This window comes from Astatotilapia calliptera, chromosome 2 (assembly GCF_900246225.1).
Source record: "Astatotilapia calliptera chromosome 2, fAstCal1.2, whole genome shotgun sequence".
Lineage (NCBI taxonomy): Eukaryota > Metazoa > Chordata > Actinopteri > Cichliformes > Cichlidae > Astatotilapia > Astatotilapia calliptera.
This window is the reverse complement of record NC_039303.1, coordinates 19,992,552-20,007,408: the sequence shown is the minus strand read 5'-3', so window position 1 is coordinate 20,007,408 and position 14,857 is coordinate 19,992,552. Positions and strand designations below refer to the sequence as shown.

Sequence of the window (14,857 nt, the reverse complement as noted above, 5' to 3'; positions counted from 1 at the left end):
CATGTGCATGCATGCTTTGTACTGATACTATGATATACTGAAACAATTTAACTCTATAAACCAGTGAGACTGCACACATGCTCCAACAACACTTACCTGTGTGTGTCCACTGCTTATGTTATCCAGCTTCCTGTGTGGGTGGTGCTGCAGGAGGGGACTTTCCAGCTTGAAGTAACCTAAGACACACACATATGTTAGCAGCAGTAATCAGTGTGAGAGTTACATGTGGAATCTCATGTGTAAATATACCTGTTTCTTGCCAGACTGCTTTAAAGACAGTAAATGGACCCAAGGCTGTGAGCTAGTTCAGGCAGGTTACTCGAGCTGTACTGTCCTCATTGTCTACAGCAACACTTCTGAATCTAAAAAATGCTCCCTTATTCACAAAGGGTCACCACAGTGGGCAGCTCGGTATGTTTGATTTGACAGATTTTTTTAAATGTTGGATGCCCTCTCTGGGAAAAGACTGAAATGACTTGGATCTCCTCCCGGGATCGAACGGACAATCTTTAGCTCGTTAGGCAAATGTGTGAACCACAATCTCAGCTTCATGTCACTGCATTACTGTGTGCTGTTTAAACTCCAGCATCCACCTGCAGCTTCCAGGGGAATGTTTAATAATGACTCCCTAAACTGCCCAGGTGATTTAAAATAAAAATATATTTAAGTTTCCATAAGACAGAGGCATGTTGTTCATAGTGTATTTGAAGAAAAGTGATTTACAATCCACCTTTTAAAAGTCCAGCCCACAGTTTACTTAAACTTATACACTAGCATTTCAGCTGCGCTCTGTCCAAATGGGCTCTATTTTCTTTCTATTTTCTTTTATCTCCACATGACAGAAGTATCTGGCTCACCACTTGGTGTCTAACTGCTCTTGGTGCTGGTTGGTAGTTTACTGTTGGGTTTTAGAGCCATTTCCCTGAAAACTGCACAATACTGCAGCTCAAACTTTAACAATAGAAACTAAATCAATACAGTAAAGATTTAGCCTGTAAAACAAAAACAATGGACTAAAAATAAAGCCTTTGTCATGCTGTCACTTCAAACACTCCCTTTATATTTTCCACAGATTCATGTGATGCATTGTAATCATGAAGTAGAGACTTACAGGACAGTTACATTAGGGTTGGTTATCAAGTCGTTCAAGAAGGTAATTAAATACCCAAAGAACGACTGTTTATAAAGAGTTTGTTTTATGGAACAAAACAGGAAACAACTCCTGTTTGTTGTGTTTCCATCAAGCGTGAGAGAGAAGAAAGTCTTTCTGTGCTGCTGGAATCAAAAGTGTTCGTGGAAATAACATCATCGGGGCACCTAAGTAAGCCTAAGTATCACACATTCAATAAATCGAGACATCAAACGCTCCTTTTACTATTTACAAAGCAGTAAGCGGCTTTCTCTCAGTTGTAGCATGAGTAGATAAAGGTTTCGTCTAACCACAGAGGAGCTACACGACTGTCAAGAACAATGTCTGATCTGTGACTTCGAACAAAGGAGGCTGAGGCCAGCAGCCAAACTGAGTGGGAGGCATCAAACGGTGTTTCCTTCCAACTACACGCAGAGGGCAACTTTGAAATCCTAAACATATTCTCCCCTCTGTCTATCCCAGCAGAAGTGCAGCTTCCTTGCTGCCGACCACAGAGGACACACCAAGCAGAACTTTGAAAAAGATGACTTGGTTGTTTCTTTCTCGCCGGAGACGCGGGTGGAGAGGGCAGGCTTTGAATACATCGCTCTGTTGTTGTGCTTTCTGTTGCAGTGTACTCTGCATGCGTACACCCCTCCCCCAACCCACGCCAGGCACCCATGAGATCACACCCACATACGCTGTTCACACTAGTGTCACACACATGGGCAAGTAAGGTGTAAGTTTGAAGCGCTGCTGAGAACAGCAGTCAAAAACAAACACACTGCAAACACATGTCATTACTAAAATAACACGAGTGCTTTTAGCTGTTCAAAGATGGCAGAACCAAGATTATTAGTGCACAATATAAACTGAACCCTAAGGCAAGGACACTGTGCTCTGTTACTCCAACAGCACAGGACTGAGGTTAGTGAGGTGAGCTGTGTTTAGGCATCACACACCTGGATGGTTGCTGCTTAAAGAGGAGCCTCCATGGGACGCACACCTCCCACTCTTATCTGCTGCAGACACTGGACTGCCACTAGATGGCGAGAGAGACACACAGACAGCATTACAGACGCAGAGTTAAAGACAGTTAAAGACAGGAAGTGAGCTGAATTGTGATCAACACTATACATCTCTCTGTCCTGATCTGAGAACGTCCTTCACGCCGTCACTGCAGTGACAGTTTTTCCACCATTATTTTCATCTCATCAAAAATAATCATCCAGGCTAAATGAATCTGATCTGCTGTTCTCCCGAGTTGGATGCCGACATGCTGACTTAGAGCGCCACACAAACACCAACAATAAATCAGGCCCAACAACACTGTGGTAAAGAGACATTTTATTCTAATGAGGCATTAAAAGAAAAATGACTCGCCAGCTTAAAAGACAGTTTACTAGAGTTTACTACAACTAAAATAAAATGTTTAACTTCATATCAATTAATATTTTATACTAAATATGATATATACACCAGTAAAATAATGTGATAATGTGAAGAGCTGGTAGACAAATGAGGTGCTGAACAACGCTTTGCATCTGAAGCTAATTATTCTCACTGTGATTCTGGAAACTGCATTAAAACTCATTAATTATCGAGTTTGATTCCCGTGCATTGGCGTGTGCATTTTAAAAAACAAACACTGTGTCTGTGCTGACTGCTCCAAGAGTTCATTTCTCAGCAGAAGAAGAACCCAGGTGAGGTTTATGGCTGCTTGCACCACAAACAATGAGTAACATGGTTGTTAAACCAACAGTCATCATGTAAGAGTCTCAAGTTTCCCTCTTTGTTTTTGTATTTGATCTTTTTTTGCTCTCTTCTGGGGTAAAGTTTAGTCATTTAGATGCTGCATGCTCCCATTCGGTCACTAGCTAGTTGCTATTGTCTAATACTTCAGATGTGGTGTGCAGTGGGTTTCTGTAAAACAAAAAACTGCACTTAAGACCGCTTCAAGAAAGAGGAAACTGAAGTGCTGCTAAAAGTTATTAGTGGGTTTGTCACTGCAAGTGACACTTGCTGAGTTTTTGATATTGTTATGTGTGAAAAATGAGCAACCTGTAACATTTAAACACACTTCTGCTCTGTCACAAACCCATGTGATGGTCTCTACTAATGGCAATCACATTACACACTTTAATACAAAAATTGATCCAAAAAAATGCCTCAGACAAATCAAATTTTGCACACACACCAGACTCGTTGTGTTGGTACAGACTGAACTGTAATGACAACCTACTAACATTATGAACAGGACCTAGCTTAGTGTAGCCTACGCGTGTTAGCCCTCTAGCATTAGCAGCCACGTTTGGCACCGACTTGGTGAACCAAGTGCTGGTTCTTGTATGGACATCATGTATTAGTGCTCTACCTTGAGGCGGCCCTCTTGTGTCCCATCATCGGTTCCCTGCAGTAATACTTTGAGGTGGTGCGCTCTGGGACCTGAAAGATCAAAGCAAAATAGATTTAATAAAACCACGTGGACACAAAGCTCCCGCCTGATTATTTCATTTTTTGTTTTCAAACTAAATATTCTGTCGATTCAAAGTATGTTAGAGCTAATTCTAAAAAAGGTTTATGTGGTTATGAAACCTTTACATTTACAATGCCTGAAAGGCTGCAGAGCAGAGTGCAATAAAATCTTTAATAACCCTCGAGGAGACATTTATTACTGAGAAACTAATGAGACCATTTGGCTTTGCTATTTCATAACATTTCAATGTTGCCCCTCTTAACACATCAAAGCCACCTCCAAATCATAGAGTGTGGAAATATTATCTGACTCGGAGCAATTTCTCTTTTCAGATCTGTGTGTGTGTGTGTGTGTGTGTGTGTGTGTGTGTGTGTGTGTGTGTGTGTGTGTGTGTGTGTGTGTGTGTATTTTTCGGTCAAGCAGCTGGCAGCCTTTTAACCTCTCATCTCTTGGGTCAAGTGACAAAGTCACAGAGAGGAAGACACACCCAGGAATGCAGGAAGAGAGCTGTGGAAATAGCTATCGTCCTTCTCACGAGTTGCCCACATCCTGCATCTGCACAAGCGCAGACACCCACAGAGACACTGAGCTGCACCAGTGTCTATCGCTTCCCGTCAACTGTGCTAGACACGTCAAATATAAGGCTTTTAAAACATTTTTTTAAGAGCATTTCAAAACCTTTATAAATTTAGGGATTTATAAAAATGCCCTCTAAGTTTCATCATAATACTATTCAGAGGGTAAGTTATGTGAATTCAGGCAACAGGAAAAGTCATTAATGTCTGCCTCATAACTCACACTGTAGTGTTGTTTAACCCAGTGTTTTCACAGCCACTCCTTTGTTTAAGTCACCACACTGCAAGAAAGTGTACTGACTTATTAGCTGCTCTCTCTATAAGCACCATATGGCCTCCTGTTAGATCAACAACATAACACAGCAAATAGACAGCTTTACTGCACCCCCCTGCTGTCTCTGTAGTACTTATAAGTTGTTTCATCAACCCCATATGGTGTTCTGTTGGTAAATACACCGACTCTGTACATCACTTAGCAGGGAGAGCCGCGATATTAGCAGGTGAGATGAGGTAAATGTGAGAAAGATGATTTTAGTTGGGGGCATTTCACAACAAACCTCGAGGTAAAACACAGTCCCTTCCTCCCCTCCTATCTGCTGCACACACAAAAGACTGACGACAAACACGCCAGCCGCATAACAACCTCGTGCTCAATGCACCACTTCCTTAGCTGGGCAACTGATCAGAATACAAGATGCCAAATACACACACACACACACGCACACACTCTCTATCCTGTGCTCATGTGATGCAGGACACAACAAAGACTTCCTCTTTTGGTGGGAGCCAGAAGAACAAAATGCATCACTTGAACTTATGTCTCGTTCACGCCAATCATCAAATCTGCACCGTGACCCAGTAAGGAGCTGGAAACTAAAAACAGATGATACTCACTTTGGGTGGAGTCTCCACAGAGTCCCAGAAGACACTGTCAGTTGGGGACACGGGAGAAAATAGGGACAAAGGGGAGATGGCCATGTCTGACATAGAGCTGCTGTGTGGGGCATCCCGACTTGAACGAAGATTTTCATTCTGGGAAAAAAAAAAAAATGTAAAAAGTTATTAAATAGTACCTCGTGACAGCACTTAGCATTTATCCGAAATGAGCATATTAGGCTTCAGTCACACTGGAGTAAAAGCAGGACGGCAACCTCCGAGGGACCAAGAAACACCAGAGGTTTGTGAGTAAATAGGCCCTGTGACATTCTGGGGACCTGTTCGGGGTGTACCCCACATCTCGCCCCCTGGAAGCTGGGATAGGCTCCAACACCCCCCCAAGGAGAATGAATAGTTGGATGGTGATTTTGTTTTTGTTGTCTGGGGCTAATTGCAAGTAGTTGTGGCACGAGCGTGCAGCAGCCTCAACCTCTGGTTGACCACTTTTCAACATAAGGCAACAAATCTTGGTCTGACTTGGACTGAGGGTAGTCACTTTCTAGTAGGTTGGCAAAGGGTTGTGATTAATTGCTATGTCATTTATAAATGTAGACAGATTGTCAACATGTTGCAACTAGTGCAACTTATCTGCACCATCAAAACCCAAGTTACAAAGGTTTGTGGCAGGTTATTTACTGAACACTGCTGAAATTTAACAGTGAAACGCATATCTTCATCCAACATGCACGATAGTTGCTGCTAGGAATGCTCATTTATTTGGAATTAGAGTTGCGATCAGAAAGAGTGCGTAATTGTCACGGCTGGATGTGTCAAAACTGTGTGCAGTGCCAAAACTTTGGCTTTGTCCTGTTGCTCCACATATTCCTCCTCTGCAATAAGACAGATTTTATTGAAACGGAGCAGAACTGAAGTGTCAAAGTGAGGAGACGGAGAATCCAGATCCAGTCCATGTCGTTTCCTTCTTTCCAGCGAGCAGAGCAGCTTCCAATGTTTCAGGCATTTATTCACGTTACTAAATCGGTACACAATCTCCCTGTTGTTTCTCAGCAGTGCGCACACACAGAGGAGCGGCAACATTTATTTCTTAGCTTCTTCTTTCTTAAAATCCAGCTATTAATTGGACTTTGATATTTGACCGGCTATGCTATTATTAATAAGAAATAATGTCCAAATGCAACGGGACAAAACGCTGTTTTTAAAACTTCCATCTGTAAGTTATTATACACGTTAAATCCTTTGGCTCTGTATCATGTTTTACAGCATCATGATCCGCAGGTTCTGTGAATGACGCAATGAATGACAGTCAAGTTAGGGTTGATCTTATCACTCAGGAGTGTTCCTGTTCCTCTCTATCAGCTCATCACAGCTGCACCATCAGTAGCAAAGCCAACAAACTACGCACATAACATTTCTTCAGAGAGCAAGGCCCTGGTGCAAAGCTCAGTTTCACATACTGCAGAAAAACATAAATGCAAGCATTTATGCACACAGCACAATAACAGCATCTTCATTAAGCTGCTGGACACAGATTCGAGGTTTCATGGAGGAATAGTTTGTAACTTCGCTCCACCCGAGTCTCTCTTCTCAGGACCACGCACACATTCTGTTACAGCAACGTGTAACAGAAGAGTTCACCCTTATAAACATTTATTCTAAATGCCACGTTTCAGAGAGAAAAACAGAAACCCTGCACGCATTATTCATGCCCTCATTTTTGATGAGCAAACTTGCTCTTAATAAAATGCAGGTGATTAAAGAAATGAACAAGCTATGTCTGCTTGTTGGTACATTTGCCACGTTTAGATCTGGCCCAGTCTAAGACGGTCATGTTTGATCTGCAGATTGTGCATTGTTGGCTGTGTGAGTCCACCCTGGTTCAGATACAACAATACAAGTCTGATGGGAACAGACTTAATTAACTGCACTAATGCCCTTTCCTACTCAAAACTGAAAGCTGCCTTGTTGCCATTTCATCACTAACTTAATGCGCCAAAGTTTGAAGACAGCAACTGCCTGAGTGGTCCCCAGACTTGGTCCCCATCGTTGAAGTGATCCTTTCAAAGTTAACTGCAATAATTTTGGTCACACAGCGGTCTCCATTCATCGTTTTCTCTAGTGGGACTGTAGCCTTACCCAAAGTGTTAGAATTGCACAATTGCATGCATGAGCTATGTGACACATCTGTTGTATACCTGGATGAAGTGAGCTCTCTGCATGGCTGGGGTACAAGGACTAGAGCTGCTTCCGGAGCCCAGCCTCGAGTGCATCTGGCCAGGAAGACCAGCAGCTAAAAGCAATTTGGCTAAGTTTGATTCGTGGAAGTCCATCTAAAATATAAAACAAACCATTAAGTTTGTTTATGTCTGTTGTTAAATAGACATAAACAAACGGACACAGTCGTCTGGTTAGGAGCTATCTAAATGAGGTTAGAATGAAGGTTGGAATGAGTTTTGAATTTTATCATCGAGGTGTATGACATTTTGAAAGATGCCATTTCTGAGACTGTGAAAATGTTTCTAATGAGAAGTGACTAAAGAGACAAAAACAGCCTGTGCAGGAAGAAGAAGGGCAAATTAAACCGATTCTGAAGTGTCGTGGGTGAAAAAAAAAAGTCTTGATTTACTTCAAAGTTTATTTTCTTTAACAGTTTATACACTGAAATTGTCCACATAACTATCGGGGGGTCTAGTTTATGTAATAATGTGCCTTTAATCTCTCAACAAGCATGTAACAACATATGAAAATATAAAACCTCAAAGGGAACTTTTTATGCTGATCTTTGCACCATCTTTTCATTCTTGGACTCTAGAGTCATCTTGTCAGGTTCTTGGTTCAAAATAATCCTCATCTATCTTATACCGGCGTCTTTGTTTAACATATACAGCTTTCCCTTTAAGCCAACCCTATTTTAATAAAACTTTCCTGTGATTCGCTGCCCCTCACAAGCAAAACATTTAAAGAGGAGATGGCAGGCGAGATGTGTTTCTGAGAAGAGCATATTATGAATAGTCTCTTATTACACGGAACCAAAGGCTAAAATAAAGGAAATCTAAACAGAGCTGCCATGAAACTGTGCATTTAGACTAGTCTGAAGACTGAGCTGAGCTGCCCTAATGTTTAATATAAACTATTGTACAGTATAGCTTTGAAAAATAACGAAAAGCATATTATATTTGTGACACAGCTCTGCTTCCCTGACATTAAAGTCCTAAAGGCAGACTCTGTGAAGCCCTGACTGTGTTTCAACCTGTTCTCCTTTCGAGGCGCTCAGGCTTAAATATTTTCAACATGTTCAGAAATTTGTGGTTTGGAGAGTGTCTAATATAACATCAGGAGCAGAAACAAATGTTTTTCAATCACCACGATCATGTGACTGTCTCAACATATTTCTGTAAATAACACCAGTGGGTCATGTTCATGTTCCTTGTGTGGTTTAGCTTCGATGATATGAATAGAGGCCAGAAACCACATGCATCCTCAGCCTCCACCCCCCACAGACAGTCTTTCATCTGTCATCATGCATTTACATGAAAAGCAACAAAGCCAAAGCTGATTAAATCATCACAGCGTTGCAAAAATGAAATGTTTGCACTTTGACGACAAATAAAAAAGTGCATGATATTCGCACCGGTGAGCAAGAAGAGAAAGTACAAAAAGACCAGGTAGGGTGTAGAAGAAATGAAGATGCTAGCAGGCTGAGGGGGGCAGGGTTTACCGCTGAGCTCTGACTGACTGGAGAGCGCCTGGGAGAGGCGGCGGCGGCAGCAGCAGTGTTCCCGCTATTAGCCGTTAGCTTGTGGGGTGATGCCACAGGCATTTCTCTTTTCCTCTGCTGCTCTTTCTCCCTGTGTCTGTGGTCGTGTTGCAGGGACAGGAGTTGGGTTTGGTCCTTGGGCAGGGTGCGGTGGGATCTCCTGCCCGCTGAGGGCTGCTGATGCTGGGCCAGGGGCTGGGACTTGGCTTGCGACTGAAGCCGAGACTGCGAATGCTGGGCCTTACGCTGAAGCAGCTGGTTTGGAGCCACTGCTCTCTATGTAGCAAACATGAAGAGCAGAAATACAAACTGACAAAGCCTGGAAGTGTCCTTCTTAAACGGCGTGTATACTGTGTTACAAAGTAACACCCAAACAGTTTACAAAGCTACTCACAAGATTCAAATGTAACACAATCACATGAACAAAGACAAACTGAAACGTTTCCCACCATCTTTGCTCATTTAACTACTAGTAGTAGTGTCAAAGTGATTTAAGTGGCAGATGCCACATGAACATGAAAATGTGATTTTACTCAAATGTCAATTATAGCGGGACAAATGGACTTCAGCTAAATGTACGTATAGTTTATGTGGAATAACCCTTTTTTTGATAGAGTGGTTTTTTAAATGGCCTAATGGCTTAATATGCACACTTAAAATAAGTGTTTTAACTGTACAACGGTCACTTTTAAGTCGTCAATTTAAATGGTCATGCTTAGCAATCAATTGTAGTAGAAAAAACTAAAGACGTGGCTATTGATTTTCTTTGCTAACAAAATTTCGTTTTAAGCTTTATTTTAGCAATCTAGTGCTGACACCCCATTTTATATGGCACCAAATTTGTCCTAACCAGTGCTACGTGGTTTGGTCCACTCCAACTCATGTACAACTAACTCTGTACATCTGTATCAAATACAGTATATAACTATATGCCGACTATGAGGGTAACAAAGGTCATTTGTGTTAAATGTTAGCTGTGCATCCCCAATGAAAAGGACACTCCCAGGCTCAGCCCACAGATATAGCACAGAAATATAACACACACTGGCCTATTAAGCTAGTTTCAACAACACAAACTGGTAAAGCAACAAACAGGGGAAACATTCATTAAACAGCAAACACTGACAGGAATGAAGCTGTAAATAAATCAGCCAATGGTGCCGTCTGCACATCAGTATTTAACTATAAATGTATTCATTTCTTAAACACATCCAACAGGAATTTTATATTGTCCGGAACATGATTTAAAATTATATTTTTTTTTACAAAAACATGGATGAATTTATGTATCCTGGCAATATTTAAAGCAGATCAGCCTTCAGCACACAGTATCAGATCTGTTAAAACTGCACGCTCTGCTTTATGGTCTGATTTGGCCAGAGTCACATTAGTCACATGACAATAAATATGACATATTAAAGCATGAACTGTTATAGTGGTTTATTAGAGAACAGAAACACGGGGAAAGTAAGTAGGTTAAAAAAAAAATCGCTTCAGGATTTGTGAGAACAATTTAACAACGACGTCCAGTCTGTGCTTAAGACAACAACTACAGCAGCTCAGGTATTTGCTGCCATCGAGGGAAAACTGCTTTAAATCACTTTAATGCAGTTTTCTTGAGAATGAGGAAACAACATGGAAGCCGCAGTCAGAATGCACAGCATAGTTTCCTAATCCTGTTTAACTAAACTGCGCCTGAACACAAGGCCTACACACAGAAACATTACAAACACACCGTCTGCTGTCCAACACTGTGAGACGGAGACAAAATAGAGAATCACTATCACTAATTTCAGATCTATATATAATCTCAAACCAGAGCTTGTTTTTCTTCCAGCTAAAACATAAACCTCAATCAAGATAAACATCTGAACAGAGAAAATAGAACCAAAACAGACAACAGAGGAAATCCATGTGTTCTGTTACAGTGATGGAAATGAGTAAAACTCAGACTGCCATACTCTGCTGCTGCCCTGTGCATATCGACATAATGGGAAAACCTTTGACTAATGTTCACCTGTAGTTTGAATGCTGAACATTTCCCAGTTTCAATCATAAGAACTGTCACTATACAGAGATGTGGACGAGGTGTCTTCTGCATGCAGTAATGCAGTTCTGCTCGTGTTGAGTGATGTAAACAACCAATCGATCTGCACTCTTCAAACGTCAAAATTGATCATTTGATTTTTTTATGACACAGCAGTGGTGAGTGTTCCCACCTCTGCTCTTTGTAACTTTACGCAATTTTGGGCATAATTTAGGAATCCATCTTCACAGTAGCGATTGACCTCAAAGTAAAGCTACCGGAAATGTACAACCCTACGTCCGGTCTTAAAACAGGAAGTTTTAACAGGAACAGGAAGCATTTTCTCGTGCACAGGGTCTGTATCAGGACAGTCAGCGCATGTGCAATACTGCCCCAGGGCAGCTGTGGCTACAACTGTAGCTTGCCTCCACCAGTGTATGAATGTGAGAGTGAATGAATAGTGGCATTGTAAAGCGCTTTGGGTGCCTTGAAAAGCGCTATATAAATCCAATCCATTATTATTATTATTATTACTGGGGTTTGTGCAATATAATTGATGTGTTTCCGTTATCGAAATCTATACTGTCCTCTGTTGTCCACTCTTCTTGTCATTGTTTGTTCTAGTATAATGTGATCACTGTTTTTGTCCTTGTCACATGATCTGTAAATATTGTCTCTGTATGTTTTTACTAACTTGTGTTTAACACCAACCTGTCAGAGGGTCTGCAGATGGAAATTAGCCCAAGGCTATAATCTGGCATATTTACATTTGTTAAAATGTTCATTAATATGTATTGCCCCTCTTTCTAAATAAAATAAAATAATAAATAAATAATCAGATTTCTTCACTCAGATGAACATTTGGGGCTCAAAACTGCAATTAACTTAACTTAGTAGCTGCCCACTTTAGTCACCTTAGTGCTTCTAGTCTCTTATACTCAGTTGACTGTCAGCTCTTCACTTCTCTCGTGTGCCCAGCTCAGCCTCCACCCTCCTGCAGCACAAAAGCAGCCTTCACCTGCCTGCTCTCACTCTGCCTCCACCACCAGTCTGCGTTTCTATCTGCCTGCCCACAAGCACAGTTTGTCCACTCTTGCCTCGCCAACCTAACCATCTCACCCACACCCGACTCCACGATCACTCGAAACGCAGTCTTTCCTGACTCAGTGTCATGGTAAGGTCTGATATTCTGTTTGTAGTCTAAAAAGTCACCGAACACCAAACCAGACTGAACTGTTGAAGAAGGAAAAATGATCGACTCAAACACACAATACATGTGTACTTCTCACATCAGAAAAGATCATGTATAATGTAATTATTCTGTCAGTCTGCCCCAGGGCAGCTGTGGCTACAACTGTAGCTTGCCTCCACCAGTGTGTGAATGTGTGTGTGAATGGGTGGATGACTGGGTGTGTAAAGCGCTTTGGGGTCCCTAGGGGGGACTAGTAAAAGCGCTATACAAATACAGGCCATTTACCATTTAACAGTCAGTGCAGGCGGTGGAGTACAAATTAAGAAGTCTAATCACACCACAAAATCATAACAATACAGAGATGTGCGTCTTTAGAACTAAAGAAGGAGATGAAGAGTATGAGCATTAGAAATATAACCATGTTTTGCAAATTTTTATGTTGAAACATCTACTGAGGTTAGATAGTATCATCCCAAGACAAGTTAAAAGAGAGCTGCTGGAAGCGAAAGAGATCCCATGCTGCGAGCAGAGGGATGGATGGAAGGAGGACCCAACTGAGGATAGGAGGCGTGCTGGGATCAGTGGAGAGAGAGATGGAGAGGAAAGCCTTTTAAAACAAAAAGAGATGCCAAGCTGTGATAAGGTTTGGCTTTAAACTGAGAACTGATGCTATCGGTACAGTAAAGTGTAAGTCAGTGATTCCTCAGAGACTTCTCTGCATTCCTGCAGTAGTCTCACAGTGAAAATTACAAACCTCTAATGTCTGACTGAGAACTTTAAATAATAAACTTCACCAGAACAAACAGGTCTGTCACCCTCCGTAAACTTCACTTCAAACATGAAACGCAGACGATCAATTACCACCACCTGCTTCACCTCTGACTCTTCATCTGCCTTCACTCGCACATCTTTTCATCTTCCATCCACCCGAGACGCAAACAACAGCCAGCTGCTGTCTCTCTGTCTGCATTTCAGTCTTTGGGTTAAACCTTATTCTCTTGTCAGCAACACATTTTTTCTCACCTCACATGTCAGAAAATTTCTACTTAAGAAAGATTTAAACAAATACAAGTCTTTGAATAGTTTCAATTTTACTGTCAGGCTACAAGAAAAAAAAAAAGCTGTAACTATAAGAAATAAGAGAAGTTAACAGTTTACACTGATGCTGTTCATGAAGTGTTAAAAATAAAAGAGAATCCAGGTTTATAACACATCTAACAACATGCAACACATTCATAAGAACATACAGAGATGGTGAAAGAAAGCAAGAGAAAAAGAGACACGAGGTGCAGTCTGGACACTCCCACGCTGTTTGCTTTCATCGACCACATGAAGGATCGGCTCACATTTGGAATATTTCAAGAGAAAATTCACCTGCTGTCACTCGTATGTGAGTGACAGGTAAACAAGCAAATATATGAACAAATATGAAGTGAAGGATTGTTACCTGCTCCGCCACAGAGTCCAGAGGCCTCACTGACACATCGGCACTCCACTGTCTGCCTGCCTGATCCTGTTCAGGACACACACACACACACACACTTTAATTAAGATGTTCTGAGGTTTTGAGGAGGTGGGAACTAAAATATTCAGAGTGTGCAAGATGGCACGAAGCTTTTAGCCGCCACACTCAACTTTAAATATTTCATTATAACCTCATCTGAATTTCTCTGAAAAAAGAGAAAAAACTAAGTAGCACAAACTGAATTTTTTTTGCATTTACACTGGTTAATCAAATCTAATCTATGTAAATATTTTCAGTGATTGCACCATTGGCTTCAAATTGTGTTCACTGGGCTTTGATGTGAAGGGTCACACTCAACAGGGTTTAAGCTGAAACGGCAGCTTAACCTGATTACAAATCAAATGTCTGCAGGACAAACGTAAGCGCCCTCTGAGCAGTGATCCAAGGTGAAGCTCACCTCATCTGCGAGCAATCGATGGTGCCACTGTGAGGACGCGCAAGGACAAAACTGTTGCAGGGTGAGAACCGAGGCCTTGAGTCTACAAACTAATTACAGCTTTGTTAACAAGGAAGCACTAACAATTACACCTGAGACAGGAATCATGCTACACTGAACTCTACAGTGATACACGTGACAACAGGAAAACAAGAACAAAGCCACAGTGACATTACATATGAGTTTGTATTTAGATTGAAAGGATGTGTTAAAAGTCCTCCAAAGCAACTAAAACCACAAACACGAGGTTCAGTTCTGAGGTGAACCCTCAGAGACAGCTCGCAGCTGTCACTCAAACTGGTCACAACCACAGTCACGCACATTTTAAACCTTAATCTGATTTAAACTGGTAAGTTACTGGTAATTTGCACAATAAAATCCTCTCCTGTTCAACTGATAGAAAGATAATTTTAGTTTTAGGCACCAACACAGTTTTGTAGCAGCCTACAGACAAGCTTACTGCTGTAAAAGTGATAGAAGATAAAACTGTGTGTGCACCGAATCACTTTTATAACCAGCTTCAAGTGACCGACTCGATGTATTGTTCACATGTGTCATCTGGACCGTGTGGTTTATGACCTTCTGGTGGTATTAGATGAAAGTCACCAATCAATAGAAATAAAGGATATTGTGCTGATTTGTTCTGCATTTTGCCAGAAAACCATTTTATACTCAGGTTTAAGCCATGAAAATGTGTGCCAGTCAGAACGATGATTTAAAATCCAGTCAAACACACTGGCCCAGTTTAGCTCAGTGTGTTGAGCAGGCGACCACATGGCATACGCGTCCGGCCCACAGCCCTTTGCCGTATGCCTTCTCCTGTCTCTCTCTCCCTCTGCTTTCCAGT

General features: G+C 41.5%; 1 protein-coding gene across 4 annotated transcripts in view; it reads right to left on the bottom strand.

Annotated features, from left to right (window-relative positions):
• LOC113033077 (traf2 and NCK-interacting protein kinase-like) overlaps positions 1-14,857 on the bottom strand; it is a 59,452-nt gene that overhangs the window by 14,545 nt on the left and 30,050 nt on the right. For 2 of the 4 annotated variants that reach the window (XM_026186399.1, XM_026186408.1), the window contains exons 15-21: positions 13,497-13,562; positions 8,793-9,107; positions 7,270-7,404; positions 5,075-5,212; positions 3,504-3,574; positions 2,092-2,171; positions 97-176 (exon numbers count right to left, since the gene is read on the bottom strand). In XM_026186399.1, coding sequence (XP_026042184.1) covers positions 97-176; positions 2,092-2,171; positions 3,504-3,574; positions 5,075-5,212; positions 7,270-7,404; positions 8,793-9,107; positions 13,497-13,562 — 885 coding nt within the window. The remainder of the gene's footprint in view (positions 1-96; positions 177-2,091; positions 2,172-3,503; positions 3,575-5,074; positions 5,213-7,269; positions 7,405-8,792; positions 9,108-13,496; positions 13,563-14,857) is intronic. The other 2 variants (XM_026186417.1, XM_026186428.1) reach the window with 2 other exon arrangements.